Below are 26,814 nucleotides of genomic sequence, written 5' to 3' on the forward strand. Positions count from 1 at the left end.
ACCACTTCCAGACCATTCTGTTTTCTTTGTACCCGAGAGTCTCCATCTTTTGATTTTCATGTCATCAGCATATACCACCATCCCTGGTGGCTCAGTGGTAAAGAATCTGCCAATCAACATAGGAGACTCAGGTTCCTTCCCTGGGTTGGGAAGATCCCTTGGAAAAGGAAATGGCAGTCCATTCCACTATTCTTGCCTGGGAAATCCCATGGACAGAGGAGACTGGCAGGCTGCAGTCCATGGGGTCTCAAGAGTCAGACACAACTTAGTGACTAAACAACAATGTATATACAGGCAAAATTACTCATCTTCTGATCCCTGATTACTCCCCCGGTTGATTGTCATTCTCTCCAACATTGCTCTTACCATAATTCTTGAGGATTTTGGTATCCACAAGGATGATCCTTATACTACTATGGTCTTTGGTTCATTGGTGTTCTTTTCCTCCAGGGATATTTTGATTCCCTTTCTGTCTCTTTTCCCTTTTCCCATTGCAATTCCTTAGGTGCTGTCGCTAGCAATACTTGCAACCCTCCAAGGATCACAGTTTTAAGCATCTTGTTCTTTCTGACTACCATCCCCTTCTTTTCAGCTTGCTCCCTCTTATTCCCAATGCTCAATAATCACCTGATTCTCCATTCCTTAAAGTGTTTGGATCTGGCCACTTGTCACTGCTCCATACCTGCCTCGTGTCTGCACCTACCACTTCTTACCCAGCTTCTCTCCCATGGTTTGCTCCTTATATTCCCCTTCCATTCCTGTGCCCTCTCTTTGTTGTTGTTTTTGTTGTTCAGTGGCTCAGTTGTGTCTGATGCACTTTGTGACCCCATGCACTGCAGGGCTTCCCTGTCCTTCACCATCTCCTGGAGTTTGGTCAAACTCATGTCCGTTGAGTCAGTGATACTATCCAACCATCTCATCCTCTGTTGCCCCCTTCTCCTATCCTCAGTGCTTCCCAGCATCAGGGTCTTTTCCAGTGAATCTGTTCCATCAGGTGGCCAAAGTATTGGAGCTTCAGCTTCAGCATCAGTCTTTCCAATGAATATTCAGGGTTCATTTCCTTTAGGATTGACTGGCTTGATCTCCTTGCTGTCCAGGAGACTCTCAAGAGTCTTCTCCAGCACCACAGTTCAAAAGCATCAATTCTTCAGCACTCAACCTTCTTTATGGTTCAGCTCTCGCATCCATACACGACTACTATGGAAACCAGAGCTTTGACTATACGGACCTTTGTTGGCAAAGAAATGTCTCTGCTTTTTAATACACTGTCTAGGTTTGTCATAGCTTAGTTAGTTGCTTCATTTCAGTCACATCCGACTCTGTGACCCCATTGACTGTGGTCCACCAGGCTCCTCCTTTAACTTTCATGAAATCCAGCTTTCTCCCCACTGTCTTACCTGTCATTTGTGGCAGATCATGGCTGGAGAAAAATACGATCTTGCTGACTGGCCTCATTTTCAGTTTGTGTTCACTTACCTCAGATGGGTCCTCATGCTGTCCAGAATCATATTTCTCCTCACTCTCCCCTTATTTTTCCATAATGACTGTTCCATACTTTCTCTTTTCTTGAGTTTTTAACACTTTGCCCCACATCCTCACTTCTGGGTGATGACCTTTATATTTCATTGAGAAAACTGAAGCAATGAAAAGATAATTTTCACCGCTTCCAACCTTTCTGCCTTCCTATTTGCAACTGTTTCCATATACTTTACCTTCCTACTGAAGGATCTGTCCATGCTCTCTCTGTTCCCTTTCCACAACACCACTCCAGAAATGCCCCTCTATTCTGCATCCTCAGGTTTTTCCTCCCTACTGGATATTTTCCACCAACATGCAAATTTCCCCCCTCTTAAATATCCTTTGTTGACCTCTATTTTTGTCCTTTGGATACTGTCTCATTTTTCTCCTTCATTTTACAAAAAATGAAGTTGTTTAACAAAAGTCATTTAACTAAATGACTTTAGGTACCTATATTTGTCTCTAGTTCCTTTCCTTCCATTTTTCTTACACTCACTCAGTAAGCCTTTCTCTCCTCTGCAGAAGCTATTGGCATGGAGTTCACCAGTGAATGCGCATTACTGAAGCCCGTGTCCACTCTCTCCTTCCATACCCTGTCTGCAACACTGGACTCAGCTGGTTTGGCTTGGAGAACAATTGTACTTTCCTGGGTTTTCTCCTACGGTGTTTGCCACTCCTCAGTTATTTTTTCTCCCCAACCTTTTGGCATTGAAACACGCTGCAACTGTGCTGTACCTCTTCTTTTTTCTGTCGAGGCCACTCCCTTGGTGATACCATTCAGTCTCATAGTTTTAAGCACTGTGTATATGTTGATAATTCCTATATTCCTATATCTAGTCTTGACTTTTGGCTACAGAATAATTTCCAACTTCTCATTTCACATCTCCACACGGTATCTAAAGCTGTCTCAAACTTGACATATTTAAAATAAAGGCCCTGACTTTTTTCTTCCTCATCTTCCAGCACCATTTCTGTTTTAGTTAATGTAATTCCATTCCTCAGATTGCTGAAGCCTAAAAACCTTGGAGTCACCCATGATTTCTCTTTTCTCAGCACAACAGCTAGAAGGATTCTGTTTAGTTTAAGTTAAATCATGTTCTCTCCTGTATGTAAATTTACAGTAGTTTCTCCTAAAAGACAAAGTTATCATAATGACCTACAGAGTCTCACTGCCTATTAACTCTGACCTTTCCCTTCCTTTTTTCCCCTTTTACTTACTCGCCCCCAGCCACACTAACCTTCTTGCTCATCCTTGAACATGCCAAGATGCTTCCACGTCAAGGCCTTGTACTTCCCAGAATAGTATAGCTTCATCTCCATCTTCCTGGTGTTTACTTTCATGTTACTCAATCTAACCACTCCTTTTGCAAACTGCAGCCACCAACTCTGAGTACTCCACGCTCGATTTTCCCCAAAATGAGTACAGTTGGCTCTCTGTATCTATGGGTTCTGCATCTATGGATTTAACCAACTGTGGATCTAAAATATTCTGGGAAAAGCAAATTCCAGAAAGTTCCAAAAAGCAGACCTTGAATTTGTTATGCACAAGCATTTACATTGTATTTATAGTTATTTACACAGCGTTTAGATTGTATTAGGCATTACAAGTAATCTAGAAATGATTTCAAGCCTGTGGGAGGATGCACATTAGTTACATGTGAATAACATACCATTTCTTATAAGGGATGTGATCATCTGTGGATTTAGTAACCACAGAGGTCTGGAACCAGTCTCCCACGGATACTGATGGACGTCTGTATCTAATTACTGTACAGTAATGTGTTGCCTGTCTCCCTCCAATTGAGTGGGGCTAGAATTTTTGTTTGTTTTGTTAAATATTGTATCCCTAGCACTAGAACAGTACCTGGAATATATGTGGTAGAAACAATGAGTAAGTGAATATCAGCTGGTGAACAGTAATTACCTTAAGCTAGCATGCTTCTGGGGTTGAGACTCTTGGAGGACAGTGATAGAAAGACTGAGTTTCCATTCCCTTTAATTTGCCTCGTTTTCATGAATATTGGGCTCATTTTCTTGATTGTGCAACTTGAAGTTATTATTGATCCATCATTAATTTTGAACTCTTTGGCTTTGGGTTATAGATATCTGTTAAAATTTAATACAGACAGTTTTTGTTATTCATGTCTTTATAATTCTGTTGAGATAATAAAAATTTGGATATCAAAGGATACTGTGTTAACTGAATCTGTCTGGTTCCTGAATTTTAGATTCTGATGAGAATTGGACTCCCCAGGGATTTATCTGAACATTTGTTTGAATCTGTTCAGTTCCTGGGTTTGGATACCAAGAATTTGGGTAGTGAGTGATAAGTATAATCATATTTTGAAATTTTCATTATCTTAACATCAGTTTTCTGAAAAATCACTAAGAAATTATAACAACCCTTAGGTGGCAGCAGATCTTTGAAAATCATCTTGAATCCAGTGTTTAGTATCTGTGTTTTCGTACTCTTCACCATTAGTGTGTTAAATTTAGGAAGACAGATATCCAGACGCACAGTATGTGAGGAATTTAGTGTTACTCTACAGTTCTATTAGTTAAGTGAGTAATGGGGCTCCTGCTGTGGAGAAAGGTGCATGTGTACCCAGGGACCTGGGGAAAAATTAAAGTAAAAGTGAATCTGGAAGGTGGTGACAGCAAGGGGAAGCACTTAGAAGTTAAGTACCTTAATTGCCTCTTTAGGAATTTCGTCAGAAATCACTGGACTGGGAGAAGCAGCGCTTGATTTATCAGCAACAGGTGTCTTCTCTGGAGGCACAAAGAAAGGCTCTAGCTGAACAATCAGAGATAATTCAGGTAAGTTTAAGACATTTTTGGAATAATGAGAGCAGAGAGGTTTTGATTAAATTTGAGCCAGCTTAAAAAATGCAGTGCCGTGTGCTCAGCGTGCTCACCCCCATCCTCACGCCCACGCTCCTTTGCTTGCTGCTTTCCTGCACTGGCTCCTCCCTCCCTCACTCGGGCTCTTGTTCTCCCAGTCTGTCACTGACTTGCATTCTCCGGCTCACTCCACACTTTGATTTCACTCTCCCTTCCTTTCTCTTTCTGCCTCTGCTCTCTGTCTCCTTTTCCATTTCTTTCTGGCTCTGACTTACTTATTCTGGCTCTTTCTGGCTCTTGCCTTGGCCCCACTTCTGTCTGTGTCTTGTTCCATCTCTGATAGTTGGGGGTGCCTTAGCTGAGGTCCTCAGCCAGGGATCTTCGGCCAGTCTGCCTGTTTGAACACAAATGCTCAAAGATTCACACCAACAAAAGGCAGTATCTTTGTGGTAACAGAAACACTTTTTACAACATGACTAGAAACTTTTTTAATGAAGAACTGATAGCTTAAGCAAAACAAAAAATTAGCTACCTAATTTAGGAATTTTCTTCTTGGAACATATTCAGTTTGTTTGCTTTTTCAGTTAAAAACCAAGAACAAAAGGGAAGTGAACATAGAGGGTAATGAATATTTATGACCTTGGGGTTACAGAGAGTCAGATATGACTTAGTGACTGAACAACAACAACAGCAATGTGCTAGACACTGTCTCAATGCTTCTTCTAAATGTAGCGATCTAGAATATGTAATTATATGTTGTCTGTTTAGTATCATGATAATTTGTCAAGGTTGGTAGAAATCTCAGTTTTATAGAAGAGGGAATTACCAGAGAAATTAAGAAGAGCTAGAGGGACGCCTTAAAAAAGGTGAAAAAACAATCTGCATTATTTGCTGCTCTAAATCTTGGTAATACATTGACTTTTAATCATCTACCCTGAAATATCAGTGGGCTAATAAACTACCATGAATGGCTCTGCTGTTAGTGACTCCACTCAGAATGGTACAGGGGGCCCACAGCAATCTAAAGGATCAAAATTATTTACTAGGCTGCAGCAAGCTATGCAGCCGGAGTGGGCCAATAAAATCCTGAAAGTGTAGACCAGAGTTTTTTTATTTTTACCTGAATGCTAAAGCACTGTACAGACATAAATAGCTATAAGATATTATAGGCTTCAGATTGGCAAAAAAGAAAATTGAGTCCTAGTTTTTAAGTTCTCAATTATTCTTCTATGTAATACGCTTATTGTTGATCATAGATCCTTTTTTTAATTTGCTATTGTGATTACTCAACATAATTAAAGCTTCATTGTTAGAAAAAATGAGATTTTTATTTACCATAATTCAGCTAGAGGTAGAATAAGAAGCCTTTAAAAAGCCAACATTGTTTTCTGTATTTGAACTCTTCTGGTGGTTTGTTTAAACTAAAACTGCTCTGATTAAGGAAAAACTGTTTATTAAGGAAAAACTTTTATTTCTTTCTCCCTTAGCAGTACTCTCTGGTCCTCATTTTAAAAAAAAGTTTTAAAAATAAATTTCTATATACCCATTACCCAGCATTAATAGTTATCATTTTGTCAACCTTAAAAAATGGTGGCAAAAAATATTAAAATGTATAATCTTAACCATTTTAAAGAGTACAGTACAGTATTAACTATATGTCCATTTTTGTGTAACAAATCTCTAAAACGTTTTTAGCTTACAAGAGTAAGACTCTATATTCATTGAACAGCAACTCATTTTGCCAATTTTATTTCATTCTTCTCTACTTTTTACTTTCGGCTGAAATATTACAAAGCAAATCATAGATATTATCTTATTTCCTAGCAGGTTAGGACTTAAAAAAATTAAACATACCACTGTCATGTTAACAGACTAAAAAATTTCTTAAATAATTTAATATCTAATCTTTTCAAATTTCCCTTTGTGTGAAATAATGTTTTGAATTCCACTTAAGGTTGAAACATTGTATTTTGTTGATAAGTGAATCACCATTGAACAATAAGGGTAGAAAGCTTTGTAGATTGGATAAATGGATATCAATAGCCAAATGCATGCTAAGTCGCTTTAGTCGTGTCTGACTCATTATGACCCTATGGACTGTAGCCCACCAGTCTGCTCAGCCCATGGGATTCTCCAGGCAAGAATACTGGAGTGGGTTGCCATGCCCTTCTCCAGGGGATCTTCCTGACATAGGGATTGAACCTGTGTTTCTAATGTCTCCAGTGTTGGCAGGCAGGTTCTTTACCACTGGTGCCACCTGGGAAGCCCTCACCAGCCACACTTACCCCCAAATTAAAAAAAAAAAAAAAATTTTTTTTGATAAAAATTTTTTTCTTTTATATTTTTTAACATATAAAAGTGGAGTTCAGGGAATTCCCTGACAGTCCAGTGATTAGGACTCAGTGTTTTCACTGCTGTGGGCCTGGGTTCAACCCTGGTTTGATAACTAAGATCCCACAAGCTGCATGGTGAAAAAAAAAAGAAAAGTGGAGTTCCGAATAACTTTTCACCCTTTGAGTCATATATTTGCTTGAGTTTTTTTCTTTTGGTCAGCTATTAAAATGACATAGTACATGTTCATTTTAGAAAACTGAGAAAATGAGAATTAAATAAATTAACTCATAATTCCATCCTTTAGAGATTTACCATGATTAGCATTTGCATGTAAATTTCTTCTGACTTTTTCTGTGCTTGTATGCAGTGTATATTGCATTCATGTACATTTGATAGGAAAAACACTATATACGTGTGTTTGGGAATGGAGGAATAGTTGCGAACTTAAAAAATTACTATAAATAGCAAAAGTTGATAATTGTTGAAAGCTAAGTGATGAATGTTTAAGGGTTCATCATCTTATTTTTTCCATATTTATATACATTTGAAATTTTCCATGAAGCATAATGTAAAAATGTAAATTATGTGCTTACAATGTGATAGGCAGTATGCTAAGCATTTTACAATACAATATTTTATTTGCTTTTCACCAGTTAAAAATTTTCCTCTTTAAATAAGACATGTCAGGAAATATGAGTCATAATGATTGTATAGAAGTTTAGTCTACCATTAAATGCCTTAATTCATGTAACCAATATTTTTTTGTAGAACTTTTAGGTTTTTATTTTTTTTCACTCTTAAGTAGAGCTTGGGTGAACATCCTTATTTAAATATTTAGGCATTTATGTCCATTTATTTTCTTAGGAAATGGCCCTAGAAATAAGATTACTGCATCAAAGTAGTCATACATTCTTAAAGATTCTCATGCATATTGTCAATCTTCAAAGATGTACTGATGCACACTTTCACCAGCAGTGTTTGAGAATATCTGTTTCCTCATACTTTCTCATTATTGAGCACTATTATTTATTTAAATATTTCTTTTAATTTCCCCTACATTTAGGCTTGTCTTTGCCAATCTGATAGGTGGGAAAAAATGGTATCTGATTATTTGTTTTAATTTGCATCTTTAATTATGAATGAGACTATTTTTTATCTACCTATGACTTTCCACTCTTTTGCAAATTATTTCTGTCCCTTGCTTTTAAAGAATATTTATATTATACTATGAAAGAGCTCTTAGTATATTCATTGACTATATTAACTCTTTGCTGTTTTGTTGCAGTTGTGTGTGTTTTCCCAGTTTACCTAAAATTTACCTTAATTTTACCTTAATTACCGTAATTTTTATGGAAATACAGTTGTTTTACAGACAATTTTTAGAATGGCTTAATTCTATTAATTTTTTCTTTAAGGTTTTTATCTTTGCTGTCATACCATAAAGACTTACATAAGCCAAGATTTCTTCTAATGCTTTATAACTTCTTAATATATTTGATCTGAAAATTCTTTTGGTACAAGGAATTTGATAGGGATCTATATTTTTTTCCAAATGGTTATCCACATAATTTGTTGTCTGTTACATTTTGAAAACTTTGCAGAATGGTTCTAAAATTCACGTGGAAGGATAAATGAATGGTACTAGGCAACATTTTTTATAAGGGTGATGTTTGTGCTATCAAATATTAAAATATATTAAATTTGAAAGTACAGTTGTTAAACAGTTGTAAGTACTTTATTAGATGCAAAGACAGAGTGATGGTTGTATAAGCATAGGAAAACGTCAGAATAGTCACTGAAACATAAGATCATTCCTGTGTAGAGGGCAAATAATCACTTGCTACTTTCCCTCCTGCCCAAATAATACAGTGAGTGAAAAGGAATCATTCAGGGAAGTCTTAGAGAACATTAAGAACATTTGAAAAAAATTAAAATTTTAAGCCAGCTCAGAATGTAAAATACTTAGCTTATACATGGTATGTAAGAAAAGTAAAGCCTGCATTGTATATGTTTTCCTTTTGAAGTATTTATATGGGCTATATGATATTATTCAGGTTTGAATATATATTATATTTCTAAAGGCATATTTTCCTTATGAAAAAAAGATCCTAACACAAATGTTAATCTGTTGTCTTGGTAGAATTATCATATACTTAATTGAATTGGCTCAGATTTACTGTTTAAAAGTTTATGATGACAGAGACACAGTAGTGATAAGGCCTTACTGGGAGCTATACCACTGATGGGCTGTCTTTTCAAGATGTTTCTTCAGTGGAAATACCCCAGAGCTGTTGTCTGCACTGACGTGTTTGGAGTTCACTCTAATGGAGAGCGTGGTAAAAATGGATGCCTATAGTGGCATAACTGCATGTTGAGATTCTTTGGAAAATTAAAAAAAGAATACTTGTTGCTTTGTATCATATTCTTCTCAGTAATCTCACTATGTGGAAAAGTTATTTTCTTTTTTTTTTTTTTGCAAGCAAAGAAAATGTTTTAATTAAGGGTTCATTGGAAAGCCAGATGGGCCAACCACAGTCTAATCCAAACAAGAACCTTGTATCCTCATCCTTGTAGCCTCTGTTCTAAAGCATCCAAGCACATGTCTACAGGGGTCCAGAGGCACCTCCTCCCGGTTAGCTCAGGTACTGGAGGATCCCTTCTCTCCCAGTCTCTTCTTGTTTGCCTTCGTCTTTTCAGTCATGCTTTCCACAATGACAGGAGTCTCTTCATACATATGGATGCTCCCAGTGGAAAACTTCTCTATGGATTCCATCACCTCCGCCTTCACATAGGCCAGCTTCCTGGGAGGGCTTCTCTCCGGCTGGCTGCCGCTCTGAGCCCCATACCCCTCGGACCCACCCAGAGTGACCTGAGGCCCTTGAGACCGGGATGTAGACGGCCCCTCTGGACCAGGTGCCACCACAGGACAGGGCCCTCTGGCCCCCTCCTCCTCCTTCTGGCGATCCTGTTTCCCCTGGAGGCCCTTTAGTTCTTTGGCATTTTTCTCACCCCTTTGTCTGCAGGGTGCGGGGTGGGGGGGTCATCCATGTTCTTTCCCCTGGGGTGGGGGGGTCTTCCTCCTTCAGACCATCTTCTTTCCCCTGGGGAGCCCCCCTTTATCCTTCAGACTATCTTCTTTCCCCTGGGGGCCCCACTTCCTCCTTCAGACCATCTTCTTTCCCCTTCAGGGGCCCCCTTCCTCCTTCAGACTGTCTTCTTTCCCCTGGGGCCCCCCCTTCATCCTTCAGACCATCTTCTTTCCCCTGGGCCCCCCCTTCCTCCTTCAGACCATTTTCTTTTCCCTGTGGGGCTCCCTTCATCCTCAGACCGTCTTCTTTCCCCTGGGGGCCCCCTTCCTCCTTCAGACCATCTTTTTTCCTCTGGGGAGCCTCTGTCCATCCTCCAGAGGGGGCTCAGGCTGCTGGGGAGAGGGCTCCATGCCGCTGTCAGGACTCACAGAGTTGTCCCCCTTAGAAACCACCACGCCCCCTTTGGCTGGGACGGAGAAGACACAGAAGCCAGGACCCATGAGACTGGCGTCTCCGGAGACCACCATGTACCGTCCTTTGGTGTACAGGTCGGTGGCGGGGAGGGGGGGCCTCAGGTTCTTTGGGGCCTTTCACCTTCTCTTTGATCATCTTGCCTAGTTTCTCAAAGGCTTGCTTATCTTGCCTCCATCTGTGACATCCTCTGGAGCCCCTTCCTGGGTCGGGGGACTTGCCTCTTCACCCCCCAACTCAAGCTTAGAGTCGTCCTCTTCTTTGAGCACCACCTGCCCTGGCTTCGTGTCCTCTGGACCCCTCAGCAGTGTCTCTTCCAGAATTTCATCTGCTCTGCCTTTTGCTACCATCTCCTTTTTCCTTGGAAGGTGCTTGGGGAGGCCTTTGAGTCTTGGTTTCACTGCAGTTATATCCTGCACGGCCCTGGTGAGATTGGTCCAACTTGTTCCTCAGGGTCTGCTGGGCGACCACTAGCTGCCGGCAGTCATAGGATGACCTCTCCGGGCTCCTCTCTGCCTCTTCAGTCTCCTTCCGCAGGGTGTCGATCTGCTCATTGTAGAGCTGAATCTCGCCATCATCACACTCTTGGGCATCTCTGATGGCTTGTTCCACAGCCGCGATCGGGCTCATATTTCTCGGTTCTTCCACCTGCCCTGGAGTCTAAAGGTGCCCAGGGATGAAAGATGCTTGGAGTCAGGGTGATGTGCATGGTTGAGACTCGAAAAGTTATTTTCTTGAAGCCCAAAGATCACATACCACAAAGCCAGAGGAGGATTTGAGTTCAATCTCCAGCCTTTTCCCTATTCTCACATATTAGCTCCCCACCCTTGGCTTTTATTTTTATCTCCATGACATAAATTACTTTCTTAATTATTTCTTTACTTTTAACCACCTCTGTTGTGATTTGTATTGTTGAAATAATTCTACCCACTCTACTAGAATGGTAATGAATCTGCCTGCAATGCAGGAGACCCAGATTTGATCTCTGGGTCAAGAAGATTTCCCTGGAGAAGGGAACGGCTGCCCACTCCAGTAAGAATTCCATGAATAGAAGAGCATGGTGGGCTACAGTCCATGGGGTTGCAAAGAGTCAGACACGACTGAGCAAATAATGCACACACATGCTCCACTAGAATAGTTAAAATGCTATTTGTTATATTCGTAAGAGAAAGCTCTGGTTTCTGGTTCGAAAAAATTACTGGCAGTGGCTAGTGGGGAAAAAAAAGGCTTGAAAATATATTGGCTTTAAGATACCTCTAACACTAGATATTTAAGAGAAGTAATCATTTTATAAAGTTTATATTTTTCTTTCTGACTTTTCATATTGGAAGAGGTAGTCTTGAGATATTCTAGTGTAGCTCTGTCTAATAGAAATATAATATGAACCACCTATGTATAAAATTTTCTGTAAGTCACATTAATAAAGTGAAAAGAAACAGATAAAATTAACATATTCTATTTATCTCTTTTCTGTTGTTCATTTGCTCAGTCGTGCCCGACTCTTTGAGGCCCCATGGACTGCAGCACACTAGGCTTGCCTGTCCTCCTACAGCTTCCCACTATCTCCCACAACTTGCTCAAACTCATGTCCATTGAGTCGATGATGCCATCCAACCATCTCATCCTCTCGTCCCCTTCTCCTCCTGCCTTCAATCTTTCCCAGCATCAGGGTCTTTTCTAAAGAGTTGGATCTTTGCATCATGTGGCCAAAGGATTGGAGTTTCAGCTTCAGTATCAGTCCTTCCAGTGAATATTCAGGATTGATTTGCTTTAGGATTGACTGGTTTGATATCCTTGCAGCCCAAGGGATTCTCAAGAGTCTTCGCCAACACTACAGTTCAAAAGCATCAATTCTTCATCACTCAGCTTTCTTTATGGTCCAGCTCTCACATCCATCATACATAACTGCTGGAAAAACCATAGCTTTGACTATATGGATCTTTGTCAGCAAACTGATGTTTCTGCTTTTTAATAGGCTGTCTAGGTTGGTGATAGCTTTTCTTCCGAGGAGCAAGCGTCTTTTAATTTTGTAATTGCCTTTACCATCTGTAGTGAATTTGGAGGGCAAAAAAATAGTCTCTCACTGTTTCCATTGTTTCCCCATCTATTGCAGTTATCAGACTGGATGCCGTGATCTTGGTTTTTTGAATGTTGAGTTTTAAGCCAGCTTTTTCACTCTCCTCTTTCACTTTTATCAAGAAGCTCTTTGGTTATTCTTTGCTTTCTGCCATAAGGGTGATGTCATCTGCATATCTGAGGTTATTGATACTTCTCCTGGTAATCTTCATTCTAGCTTGTACTTCATCCAGCCCAGGATTTCGCATGATGCACTCTGCATATCAGTTAAATAAGCAGAGTGACAATATATAGGCTTGATGTACTCCTTTTCAATTTTGAACCAGTCCATTTTTCTATGTCCGGTTCTAATTGTTGCTTCTTGATCTGCGTACAGGTTTCACAGGAGGCAGATAGGTGGCCCGATATTCCCATCTCTTGAAGAATTTTCCACAATTTGTTGTGATCCACACAGTCGAAGGCTTCAGTGTAGTCAGTGAAGCAGAAGTAGATGTTTTTCTGGAATTCTTTTGATTTTTTTTGTGATCCAGCAGATGTTGGCAATTTGATCTCCAATTTCTTTGAATTTTCTAAATCTGGCTTGAACATCTGGAAGTTCACGGTTCAGGTACTGTTGAAGTCTAGCTTGGAGAAAATTGAGCATTATTTTGCCAGCATGTGAAAAGAGTGCAAGTGTGCAGTAGTTTGAACATTCTTTGGCATTGCCCTTCTTTGGGATTGGAATGAAAATTGACCTTTTCCAGTCCTATGGCCACTGCTGTTTTCCAAATTTGCTGGCATATTGAGTGCAGCACTTTAATAGCATCATTTTTTAGGATTTGAAATAGCTCACCTGGATTTCTACCACCTCCTCTAGCTTTGTTCATAGAGATGTTTCCTAAAGACCCACTTGACTTTGCATTCCAAGATGTCTGGCTCTAGGTGAGTGATCACAACATTGTGGTTATCTGAGTCATGAAGATCTTTTTTGTGTAGTTCTTCTGTGTATTCTTGCCACATCTTCTTAATATCTTCTGCTTCTGTTAGGTCCATACCGTTTCTGTCCTTTATTGTGCCCATCTTTGCATGAAATGTCCCCTTGGTATCTCTGATTTTCTTGAAGAGATCTCTAGTCTTTCCCATTCTATTGTTTTCCTCTATTTCTTTGCACTGTTCACTTAGAAAGGCCACCTTATCCCTTGCTATTCTTTGGAACTCTGCAGTTGGTATGATGGGTGTATTTTTCCTTTTCTCCTTTGCCTTTATCTTCTCTTCTTTTCTCAGCTATTTGTAAGGCCTCCTCAGACAACCATTTGCCTTTTTGCATTTCTTTTTCTTGGGGATGGTTTTGATCACTGCCTCAATGTTCACCTGTACAGTGTTACAAACCTCTGTGCATAATTCTTCAGGCACTATCAGATCTAATCCCTTGAATCTATTTGTCATTTCCACTGTATAATCATAAGGGATTTGATTTAGGTCATACCTGAATGGCCTTTTTCTGGTGAAATCCAACATTGTCCTGTCAATGGTTGTTCAGCAGCTAGTTGCAATTTCGGTGTTCTCGCAGGAGAAGATGAGCATACATCCTTCTACTCTGCCATCTTGAGTGCAGTATCTCACTTTATGAAAATATTATTATAACATTCACATTTTTTAAAAGATGGAATCTTTGATCCAGTGTGTACTATGCTTTGAGTACATCTCAATTTGGACTAGCCATAATTCAGGTGCTCAGTGGCCCCACATGACTGTGACTGCTGTATTGGTGTAGTGTATTTATTCTGGTTCGGGCTTCCCTGGTGGCTCAGCTGGTAACAAATCTGCCAGCAATGTAAGAGACCTGGGTTTGATCCCTAGGTTAGAAAGATCCCCTGGAGAAGGTAATAGCTACCCACTTCAGTATTCTGGCCTGGAGAATTCCATGGACTACATTTACATAGTCCATGGAGTCACAAAGAGTCGGACACAGCTGAGTGATTTTCACTAAGACTAATTAATTCTGATTAATGAAAATTTAGAATATGTTCTTGCAGTGACTATGTGATTTTCACTCTGCTTAAAAACTATTTGTATGTGATGGAAATACTGACTCAATTAAAAATAGGCTATGCCTGCCCTCAGCAGTCATAGCTGAGCTTTACAGCCAGCTGGCTTGGGGACCAGTCCCACCTACCAATGTGCCTGCAGTAATCATGGCTCAGTAAAAACAGGAGAGCACACATACCCACATGGGGTATACCCCTGGAGCACTTGGCTAGAGATGTAGCTAATATACCTCATACATAGAAACAAACAATGAGAGTTAAACAAAATGAGGAGACAAAGTGGTAGCTTCCAATTGAAAGCTAAGACCAAACCTCAGGAAAAAGAAAAAAAAAAAATTATAAAGCAGGGATACTGCAATTTACCAGATAAAGAATTCAAAGTAATAGTCATAGAGATTCTCCAAACTTGGCATAAGAACGGATGAACTCAGAACTCAAAGTGATAAATATATATATATATGTATATAGTACTCTTGCCTGGAAAATCCCATGGATGGAGGAGCCTGGTAGGCCGCAGTCCATGGGGTCGTGAAGAGTCAGACACGACTGAGCGACTTCACTTTCACTTTTCACTTTCATGCATTGGAGAAGGAAATGGCAACCCACTCCAGTGTTCTTGCCTGGAGAATCCCAGGGACGGGGGAGCCTGGTGGGCTGCCGTCTATGGGGTCGCACAGAGTTGGACACGACTGAAGCGACTTAGCAGCAGCATAGGTATAGCTATATAGTAAAGATCCAATCAGAACTGAAGAATACAATAACTGAAATGAAAAATGCACTAGAGGGAATCAACAGCAGATTAGAGGATATAAAAGAATCGATCAGCAATCTGGAAGACGGGGTAGTAGAAATTACCCCAGCAAAACAGCAAAAAGAACAAAGAATTTTAAGAAGTGAGGATAGTTTAAGGGATTCCTGAGTGAGGACTTCCCAGGTGATTCAGTGGTAAATAATCCACTTGCCAATGCAGGAGATGCAGGTTTGATCCATGGGTCAGGGAGAGCCCCTTGAGTAGGAAATGACAACCCACTCCAGTATTCTTGTCAGGCCAATCCCATGGACAGAGAAGTCTGGCATGCTATAGTCCATTGGGTTGCAAAGAGTTGAACGCAACTGAGCGACTGGGCAGGCATGCACAAGATAACATCAAGCATGCTATCATTGGCATTATAGGGTTCCTGAAAGGAGAAGAAAGAGGAAGGGACAGAAAACCTATTTGAAGAAATAATGGCTGAAAACTTCTGTAATCTGGCAAAGGAAATAGGCATGCAAGTCCAGGAAGCACAGAGAGAGTTCCAAACAAGATGAACCCAAAGAGACACACATATATGAACCCATAAAGACACAATATAACTAAATGTTAAAAGTTAAAGAGAATCTTACACACACACACACACACACACGCATGCATGCACACAGAGAAACTAGTTGTGTAAAAAGGAATTCCCATAAATCTCTCCAGATTTATCAGCAGAAACTACAGGCCACTGGCATGATATATTCAAAGTGCTAAAAGAAAAAAAAAATACAACCAAGAGTAGGCTAACTGGCAAGGTTATCATTTAGAATTGAAGGAGGGAAAGAGAATTTTCTAGAGTGAAAAAGCTAAAGGAGTTCACCACCTCTAAATTAGCCTTGAAAGAAAGTTAAAGGAACTCCTGTAAATGGAAAAGAAAAGCCAATTTCTAGAAACAAGAAAATTATGAAAGAAAAAAAAAAACTTACTGGTAAAGGCAAACATATAGTAAAGGTAGTAGATCATCCACTTATAAAACTAGTATAAAGTTTAAAAAATAAAAGTAGTAAAATTATATCTAAAATAATTCAGATGGAGAGATCAAGGTGGCAGAAATAGAAGGATATGGAGCTCACCTACTCCCATAAATACATCACAAATACATTTACGTGTGAAACAGTTCTCATAGAATACCTATTGAATGGTGACAGAGGATCTCATAAACCACAGTTGCAAGAATGATCACCATGTACTTGAGCAGGATGGAAAAAACAAAGGGGAAGTATTTGAAGTGCCCCTGGGAGGGAGTTGTGAAAGGGAAAGATTCCCTCATCCTGGGAGCTCCCATTCATCAGCTAGGAGATCAGCCAGGACAGAAAGGGAGCTTCAGAGGTTCAGAGGAGAATGGAGAAGATACCTTGCGGCAGGCAGAACAGAGACCAAAAACACAGATGATCTGGGCCACCTCACTGCACTCCCCAGCCTGTGATATATATCTGATGGTGCATGCAGGGGCTGGGTGCTAAAACTCAGTCTTCAGAGGCCAAACCATAGGACTGGAGTTGGCTGTGTGGCGACAACCTGAAGGAGTTGGAGTGTGGGCCAGAACTGGGAGTGTATGCAGGACAGAGCTGAGGTCCACATAGAAACTGCATGGTCAGCAAGCATGAAGAGGAGGAGGTGGGGCCTCACTATAGGAGCCTCATTTTTGGCATGCTTGCAGTGGGTATGGCTCTGCCTCCATGAGCTTTGGGAGCATGCAGACACAGAAGGATTGTCCAACCCAGAAGCAGGGCTGAAATATGAGCAGATCCCCAGGGGCCACATGACTTTGGAAGCAGGGCTGAAATCTGAACTTTATCTGGTGGCTTTGCAACTTCAGCAGATTTACACCTGGAGTGCCTTTGTAAGCTCAGTGGTGGTGGGATATCTGAGCAGGTTACTGGTGCTCCTGTGGTTGAGGTGGGTGTGGAGGTAGTAGCTGTGGACATTGTGGGCAGGGACATGTGGAGCCAGGGCCAGGATGATACTGTATCTCCCATAGTGGGTCCAGGTGTGCAACTACTCATGACTATGGTGGGTCCCAGTGCCTGACATAAGTAGATCTGTGTCAGTGGATCTCTGCTGATGACATTGTGAGCACAGCGCCTGAGGGACATCCAGTTCTGACATTTTCACAGCTGAAAGCAGTGCCAGCAGCAGGGTAACAGCAGTGTACTTTGTGAGCATGCACATTGGTTAAAAGCTGACACCGAAGAGTGTGCTTTCTGGTGGATAGCTCCTGCGGAGGAATGATCAGTGACTCTTCTCCCAGTGGAAGTGCACCAGTTACACCTACCCCACACTGTAGCTCATAAACAGATCTAGGGTCATCTGCTCCAACAACTGGGGAGCAGATCCTACTCCTGACAGGGCTTTGACAGCCACAGAGCAAAGAGGAGGCCCTGTTCAACATGCAGTGCAGGCTCTGATTACAAGACCAATCACACCCTGTATCAAGGGGATAACAGCCAGCAAACTCAGGAAAGACATGGGAGGCTTCTATACCAAAAGTCCTTGCAGCAAAAATATTAGACACATTCAGGCCACACACAGATGTTCCTACATAAAAAACAGCCACAAGTAGGTAACTGTTTCTCCTAATTTATAGAGTTAGAAATATAAAGAAGCAGAGGAACCACTCCCAATTAAAAGAACAAGAAAAGTCTCCTGAAGGAATAAACAGTGAAACAGACCTCTCCAGTCTACCACATCCTGAGTTCAAAAAGGAGGTAATAAAAATACTAAACACCATAAAACTCTGAGAGGAGAACATAGGCAAAACATGATGTGACATAAATTGTAGCAATGTTTTCTTAGGTCAGCCTCGCAAAGTAATAAAATTTTTAAAAAATGAAATGGGACATAATCAAACTTAGATGCTTTTCAGGAAACCATAAACAAAATAAAAAGGCAACTACAAACAGGGAGAAAATATTAGCAAACAACATAATTGACAAGGCCTTAATTTCTAAAATATAGAAATAGTACACAGAACTCAATAACAAAAAGATAATATAATAAAAAATGGGCACAAGTAGACATTTTTTCAAAGAAGACATACAGATGGCCAATAAGCCATTGAAAAGATGCTAAACACCACTGATTATTAGAGAAATGAAAATCAAAACAAGGTTGTACCTCACACTTGTCAGAATGGCCATCATTAAAAAAATCTACAAATAGTAAATATTGGAGAGGATGTGGAGAAATAGGGACCTTCCTACACTGTTGGCAGGTAATGTGAACTGGTGTAGCTACTATGGAAAGTAGTATGGAGGTTTCTTTAAAAACTAAAAAGAGAGTTACCATATGACTCAGCTTTATCCTATTTCTGGGCATATGTAAACAGATAGCTTTAATTCTAAAAGATACATGCCCCCCAGTGTTCATAACAGCACTGCTTACAATAGCCAAGACATGGAAGCAACGTAAATGTCCATTGGCAGATGAATGGATAAAGAAGATGTGGCATATATATAAAGGAAACTATAAGCAAGGTGAAAAGACAATCCTCAGAATGGGAGAAAATAATAGCAAATGAAACAACTGACAAAAGATTAATTTCCAAAATATATAAGCAGCTCCCACAACCCAATAATAGAAAAGCAACAAAAGTGGGAAAAAGACCTAAACAGACATTTCTCCAAAGAAGACATACAGATGGCTAACAAACACATGAAAAGATGCTCAACATCACTCATTATTAAAGAAATGCAAATCAAAACTACAATGAGATATTACCTTACACCAGTCAGAATGGCCATCATCAAAAAGTCCACAAACAGTAAATGCTGAAGAGGGTGTGGAGAAAAGGGAACCCTCTTGGACTGTTGGTGGGAAAGTAAAATTGATACAGCCACTATGGAAGATGGTATGGAGATTCCTTAAAAAACTAGAAATAAAACCACCATATGACCCAGCAATCCCACTCCTAGGCATATACCCTGAGGAAACCAAAATTGAAAAGGACACATGTACCCCAATGTTCATTGCAGCATTATTTACAAGAGCTAGAATGTGGAAGCAACCTAGATGTCCACCAACAGATGAATGAATAAAAGTTGTGATACATATGCACAGTGGAATATTCAGTTCAGTTCAGTTCAGTCGCTCGGTCGTGTCTGACTCTTTGCGACCACATGAATCGCAGCACGCCAGGCCTCCCTGTCCATCACTAACTCCCGGAGTCTACCCAAACCCATGTCCATCGAGTCGGTGATACCATCCAGCCATCTCATCCACCGTCGTCCCCTTCTCCTCTTGCCCCAATCCTTCCCAGCATTGGGGTCTTTTCCAATGAGTCAACTCTTCGCATGAGGTGGCCAAAGTATTTGAATTTCAGCTTCAACATCAGTCCTTCCAGTGAACACCCAGGACTCAGCCATAAAAAGGAGCACATTTGAATCAGTTCTAATGAGGATGACCCTAGAGGCTATTATACAGAGTGAAATAAGTCAGAAAGAGAAAGATAAATATCCTATACTAGTACATATTTACGGAATCTAGAAAGATGGTATTGAAGATTTTATTTGCAGGGCAACAGCGGAGAAACAAACATACAGAACAGACTTTTGGACACGGGGAGAGGGGAAGAGGGGGGGAGAGAGGAGGAGAGGGGAAGAGAGGGTGAGATGTGTGGAGAGAGTAACATGGAAACTTATATCACCGTGTGTAAAATAGAGAGCCAGTGGGAATTTGCTGTGTGTCTCAGGGAACTCATACCGGGGCTCTGTAGGTTCTGTATCAACCTAGAGGGTTGGGATGGGGAGGGCGGTGGGACGGAGGTTAGAGAGGGAGAGGACATACGTACACCTATGGTTGAGTTTTGCTGATGTTTGGCAGAAACCAACAAAATTCAGTAAAGCAATTACCCTTCAGTTAAAAATATAAATAAATTTAAAAATTAAAAAAAGATGTGGCACACACACACACACACACACACACACACACACACACACACACACACACACACACACACACACACACATGTATATATATAGCAGAGTGCCTGAGAGAGACAGAGGCAGTGTGCCTGAAGACAAAGAAACAGAGACAATGCCTGAATAACTATGGACGAAGGTTCATAACATTGTACAGGAGGTAGTGACCAAAACCATCCCAAAGAAGAAGAAAGGCAATAAGGCAAAATGGTTATCTGAGGAGGCCATTCTGATATCTGAGAAAAGAAGAGACACAAAAGGCAAAGGAGAAAGGAAAGGGTAAACCCAACTGAATGCAGAGTTCTGAAGAATAGCAAGGAGAGAGAAGAAAGTCTTCTTAAGTGAACAATGCAAATAAATAGAGGAAAATAATAGAATGGGAAAGACTAGAGGTCTCTTTAAGAAATTTAGAGACATCAAGGGAACATTTCCTGCAAAGGTGGGCACAATAAAGGACAGAAATGGTAAGGACCTAACAGAAACAGAAGAGATTAAGAAGTGGCAAGAATACACATAAGAACTGTACAAAAAGGTCTTAATGACCCAGATAACTGTGATGGTGTGGTCACTCTCTAGAGCCAGACATCCTGGACTGTGAAATCAAGTGGGCCTTAGGAAGCATCGCTATGAACAAAACTAGTGGAGGTGATGGAATTCTAGCTCAGCTCTTCACAATCCTTAAAGATGATGCTGTTAAAGTGCTGGACTCAATATGCCAGCAAATTTGGAAAACTCAGCAGTGGCCACAGGACTGAAAAAGGTCAATTTTCATTTCAATCCCAGAGAAGGACAAGGCCAAAGAATGTTCAGACTACCATATATTTGTGCTCATTTCACATGTTAGCAAGGTAATGCTCAAAATCCTTCAAGACAGGCTTCAATAGTACATGAACCAAGAACTTCCAGATGTACAAGCTGGGTTTAGAAAAGGCAGTGGAACTAGAGATCCAGTTGCCAACATCCATCTGCTTCTGCTTCACTGACTACACTGAAGCCTTTGACAGTGTGGATGACAACAAACTATGGAAGATTCTTAAAGAGATGAGCATATTAGACCACCTTACCTGCCTCATGAGAAACCTGTGTACAGGTCAAGAAGCAATAGAACCTGACATGAAACAATAGACTGGTTCAAAATTAGGGGAAAAAGTACATCAAGGCTGTATATTGTCACCCTGCTTATTTAACTTATATGCAGAGTACATCATGTGAAATGCCAGGCTGGATGAGTCACAAGCTGGAATCAAGATTGCCAGGAGAAACCTAAGCAGCCTTAAATATGCAGGTGACATCATCTAATGGCAGAAAGTGAAGAGGAACTAAAAAACCTCATGACGAAGCTGGAAGAGGAGAATGAAAAAAACTCAACATTCAAAAAAATAATATCATGGCATCCAGTCCCATTACTTCAGGGTAAATAGAAGGGGGGGAAAGTGAAAGCAGTGACATTTTGTTTTCTTGGGCTCCAAGATCAATGCAGATGACGACTGCAGCCATGAAATTAAAAGACGCTCCTTGGAAGAAAAGCTGTGACAAACCTAAACAGCGTATTAAGAAGCACACACATCATTTTGCTGACAAAGGTTCAATATTTTGGCCACCTGATGCAAGGAGCTAACCCATTGGAAAAGGCTCTGATGCTGGGGAAAATTGAGGGCAAGAGAAGGGGCTGATAGAAGATGAGATGGTTGGATGGCATCAGTGACTCAATGGAGATGGATTTGAAGAAACTCAGGGATATAGTAATGGACAGAGAAACTTGGCATGCTGCAGTTCATAGGGTGGCAAAGAGTTGGACATGACTTAGTGACTGATCAACAACAATATATGAGAAACCCACAGCTAGAATAATACTCAACTGAAAGGCTGAAAGCTTTTCTACTAAGATTAGGAAACACACAAGGATGCCCATCCTCACCAGTTTTATTCAACATAGTTTTAGGAATCCTAACCATTGCAATCAGGCAAGAAAAAGATAAAAGGCACCCAGACTGGAAAGGAAGAAGAAAAACTGTTTGCGGGTGATATGTTACTACATACAGAAAACCCTAAAGCCTCCATGATAGTAATAATTTTTAAAAAAGGCTACAACTAGTGAATTCAGTAAAGGTGATGTCTACAAGAATCAATATACAGAAATGTGTTGCTTTTTTGGACATTAATCATGTGCTATCAGAGAAATTAAGATTTCAGGCCCATTTACAACTGCATCAGAAAGTTTAAAAGTTTAAAATACCAAAAATGTGAAACACTTGTACTTTGAAAACTAAGATGTTGACAGAAATTGCAGATGGAGATGACATAAATAAATTGAAAGATACACATGCTCACGGATTAGAAGAATTAATACTGTTAAAATGTCCATACTACCTAAAGCAGTTTACACATTCAGTGCAGTCCTTATCAAAATTCCAATGACATTTTGCACAGAACTGGAACAGATAAATCTAAAGTTTATATAGAATCACACACACAAAACCAAACCCCAAAGAGCTAAAGTGATCTTAAGAAAGAAAAAGAATGTTGGTTATTCCCTGATTTCAAACTATTGTACAAATCTATAGTAATCAAAAGTATATGGTGCTGGCATAAATACAGACACAGATCAATGGGCCAAATAGAGAGCCCAGAAATAAATTTACATTTATATGGTCATTAATTTATATGGTCATTAACTTATGACCATATAAATTGGGAAAGGAGCACATCAAGGCCGTATGTTGTCACCCTGTTTATTTAACTTAGATGCAAAGTACATCATGCGAAATGATGGGCTTGATGAAGCACACGCTGGAATCAAGATTGACAGGAGAAATATTAATAACCTCAGATACGCAGATGACCCCACCCTTATGGCAGAAAGTGAAGAAGAACTAAAGAGCCTCTCGATGAAAGTGAAAGAGGAGAGTGAAAAAGTTGACTTAAAACTCAACATTCAGAAAAGTAAGATCATGGTATCTGGTCCCATCACTTCATGGCAAATAGATGGGGAAACGATGGAAACAGTGACAGACTTCATTTTCTTGGGCTCCAAAATCACTGCAGATGGTGACTGCAGCCATGAAATTAAAAGACGCTTACTCCTTGGAAGAAAAGCTGTGACCAACCTAGACAGCATATTAAAAAGCAGAGACATTTCTTTGCTGACAAAGGTCAGTCTAGTCAGAGCTATGGTTTTTCCAGTAGTTATGTATGGATGTAAGAGTTGGATCATAAAGCTGAGCACCAAAGAATTGATGCTTTTGAACTGTGGTGTTGGAGAAGACTCTTTGAGAGTCCCTTGAGTTGCAAGGAGATCAAACCAGTCCATCCTAAAGGAAATCAGTCCTGAATGATTCATTGGAAGGACTGATGCTTAAGCTGAAGCTCCAATACTTTGGCCACCTGATGGAAAGAACTGACTCATTAAAAAGACCCTCATGCTAGGAAAGAATGATGGCAGGAAGAGAAGGGGATGATAGAGGATAAGATGGTTGGATGCATCACTAACTCGATGGACATGAGTTTGAGCAAGCTCCGAGAGTTGGTGATAGACAGGGAAGCCTGGTGTGCTGCAGTCCATGGTGTTGCAAAGAGTTGGACACAACTGAGCAGCTGAACGGAAGTGAACTAATTTATGACAAGGAAGCCCAGAATATACAATGGGGGAAAAAACAGTCTCTTCAAAAAATGGTGCTGGGAAAAAAGAATACCATATATAAAAATAAACTCAAAATAGATGACACATAAATGTGAAACCTGAAAGCATAAAATTCCTAGAAGAAAACATAGGCAACATGTTCTTTGGCATTGTTCTTAGCAATATATATATGTGTGTGTGTATATATACATATATATGTATATGTATATATATATATATTTGGATCTGTGTCTTCAGGCAAGGTAAACAAAAGTAAAAATAAACAAGTGGAACTGTATCTAACTAAAAAGCCTTGCACAGGAACTGATAGCAGAGGAACTATCAACAAAATGAAGAGGTATGTTGCTGAATCAGTTCAGTCACTCAGTCGTGTCCAACTCTGTGACCCCATGGACTGCAGCACATCAGGCTTCCCTGTCCATCATCAACTTCTGGAGCTTGCTCAGACTCATGTCCATTGAGTCAGTGATGCCATCGAACCATCTCATCCTCTGTTGTCCATTTCTCCTCCTGCCTTCAATCTTTCCCAGCATCAGAAGAAGGGGCAGTTCTTTGCTTCAGGTGGCTGAAGTATTGGAGTTTCAGCTTCAGCATCAGTCCTTCCAGTAAATATTCAGGGTTGATTTCCTTTATGATTGACTGGTTTGATTTCCTTGCAGTCCAGGGGACTCTCAAGAGTCTTCTCCAACAAACACCACAGTTCAAAAGCATCATTTCTTTGGTGCTCAGCTTTCTTTATGGTCCAACTCTCACATCCATACATGACTACTGGAAAAACCATAACTTTGACTTGATGAATCTTTGTCAGCAAAATAATGTTTCTGCTTTTTAATATGCTGTCTAGGTTTGTCATAGCTTTTCTTTCAAGGAGCAAGCCTCTTTTAATTTCATGGCTGTAGTCATCATCTGCAGTGATTTTAGTGTCCAAGAAAATTGAATTGGAGAACATATTTGCAAATGATTTATTTTATAAGGAGTTTAATATCTAAAATATACAAAGAACTTAAAGAGGTCAAGGTCAAAAAACAACCTGATATAAAAAAATTGGCAGAGGACTTGAATAGACATTTTTCCAAACGAGACATACAGACTTGAGAAAAGATATTCAGCATCACTAATCATCAGGAAAATGCAATTCAAAACCACAGTGAGATACCATCTCACACCTGTCAGAATGCCTGTTATCCAAAGGTAACAAATAAGTGTTGAGGAAGAGAGAGGGGAACCCTCATGCACAGTTGTGTGTGTGTACTGTCATGTCCAACTGTTGCAACCCCATGGATTGTAGCCCACCAGGCTCCTCTGTCCGTGGAATTTTCCAGGCAACAATACTGGAGTGGGTTGCCATTTCCTACTCGGGGAGATCTTCCTGACCCAGGAATTGAACCCAAGTCTCTTGTGTCTCCTGCATTGGCAGGCAGATTCTTTATTGTGCCATCTGGGAAACCCCCATGCAGTGTTGGTGGGAATATAAATTGGGAGCACAGCATAGAGATTCCTTAGAAATTAAAAGAGGAACTACCATACGATCTAACAATTCTGGCCATTTTTCCAAAAAAAGACTAATTCAAAAGGATATGTGCACCCCTATGTTCTTTGCGTCATTATTCACAGTAATAAAGATACAGAGGCAACCCAAGTGCCCATTGATAGATGAATGGATAAAGAAAATGTGGTATATGAGTCATAAAAAAGAATGAAATTTTACCATTTGCAGCATGTGGATGTCCCTGGAGGATATATTGCTAAGTGAAATAAGACAGAGAAAAACAAATTCCATATGACTTCACTTACATGTGGAATCTAAGAGATGAAACAAAGCAGAAACAGACTCATAGATCCAGAGAACAAACTGGTAGTTGTCATGGAGGAGAGGATGAGGGGAGTTGGGCAAAATAGGTGAAAGAAATTAATTTAAATTTCCAGTTATGAAATAATTAAGTCATGGAATGTGATGTGCAGCTTAGGAAATACAGTTTATAATATTGTAATAGCTTTGTATAGTGACAGATGGCTATTAGACTTGTCATGGTGATCAGTAATAATGTGTATGTGTTGAATCACTATGTTTTATACCTGAAACTAACATACTGTATGTCATCTGTATTTCAATGTAAAAAAAAGGAAAAAAAGGCTGTATTTTTGATGCTGTAGAACTAAGATTGGTTAGTTTTTATGTATCAAATCTAGACTCGCTGGTTAAACTATAACTTAGCTAAACTATTAATTTCAACACCAGTTTACTTTAAGATCACAGATTGGAACTGAATGTTAAATAGCTATTACAGTATTAAAGAGACAATGCTAATATTTTGCAATCATGTATTGTCTTTCATCCTGAGCATCCAGTTGAGCAGTGGTTTTCTAGCTGTGTTCTGCCAAGCCCCAGGGCTACTGTGCAATTTAAAGTAGAGTTGGGAGGTTCAGTAAGCTGGGCTCTTTCTCTCACCACTGTCATCCAATATTTTCAGTGTTTTATTCTGTTCAGAATTCTGTGTAAGGTTTCCCCTTGTTGAGGTGGGTAGTTTATGTGGTATTTTAAAAGTTTGGAGGCTATTGTATCCTGGTAGTTATTTCTGTGCATCTAAACCCATTTGATGTTTTTTTTTCACACTATTGTAGGAATGTGGTAAAAAGTTTTTGATTCTTTATGCTGGAATCTTGGTCTGTAATTTATATAAACACTGTTTTTCTGCCTCTTTGTCTTTCTCTTCCCACCCTCTCTCTGGCTTATGGGCATCCTTGAGCATCTACTTTATGTGACCATAGTAGGATTTTGGCGCTGTACAGTATACAATAAAATCTTTAAATCCACAGCAGATAGATTTCCCAGAGGCATTTTCACTTAAATTTCTAAAATAAAATTGTGTGCTTTACCTTTTAAAAATATTTAGAATAAGGGAAGTTTTACTTACACAAATGATTTATGTCTATCTTCAGTGTGAAGATGAAGTACCTTTCAGGATGCTGGAATTAAACTTGTGAAAAACTAGAAAGTTGGGAGTTAAAAACCAGTGTAGCTGGGATACAAAGCCTGAAAATCATCCAAATCTACAGGAATTGTGTACTACAGGTCCATGAGACAGTTGCTAAAGTGGCTTGTCTTCTCATTCTCTTGACATTGTCTTTTACAGAGCAAAAGTTTTTAATTTTAATGAAT

General features: G+C 40.0%; 1 protein-coding gene and 1 pseudogene across 8 annotated transcripts in view; one reads left to right on the forward strand and one right to left on the reverse strand.

Moving 5' to 3' along the window:
- CEP63 (centrosomal protein 63) overlaps positions 1-26,814 on the forward strand; it is an 80,151-nt gene that overhangs the window by 29,817 nt on the left and 23,520 nt on the right. For all 8 annotated transcript variants that reach the window (XM_061167633.1, XM_061167632.1, XM_061167630.1 and 5 more), the window contains one exon: positions 4,222-4,335. In XM_061167633.1, coding sequence (XP_061023616.1) covers positions 4,222-4,335 — 114 coding nt within the window. The remainder of the gene's footprint in view (positions 1-4,221; positions 4,336-26,814) is intronic.
- LOC133074026 (filensin-like) lies at positions 8,407-11,204 on the reverse strand (annotated as a pseudogene).

Source organism: Dama dama, chromosome 19 (assembly GCF_033118175.1).
Source record: "Dama dama isolate Ldn47 chromosome 19, ASM3311817v1, whole genome shotgun sequence".
In the NCBI taxonomy this organism is placed as follows: Eukaryota; Metazoa; Chordata; class Mammalia; order Artiodactyla; family Cervidae; genus Dama; species Dama dama.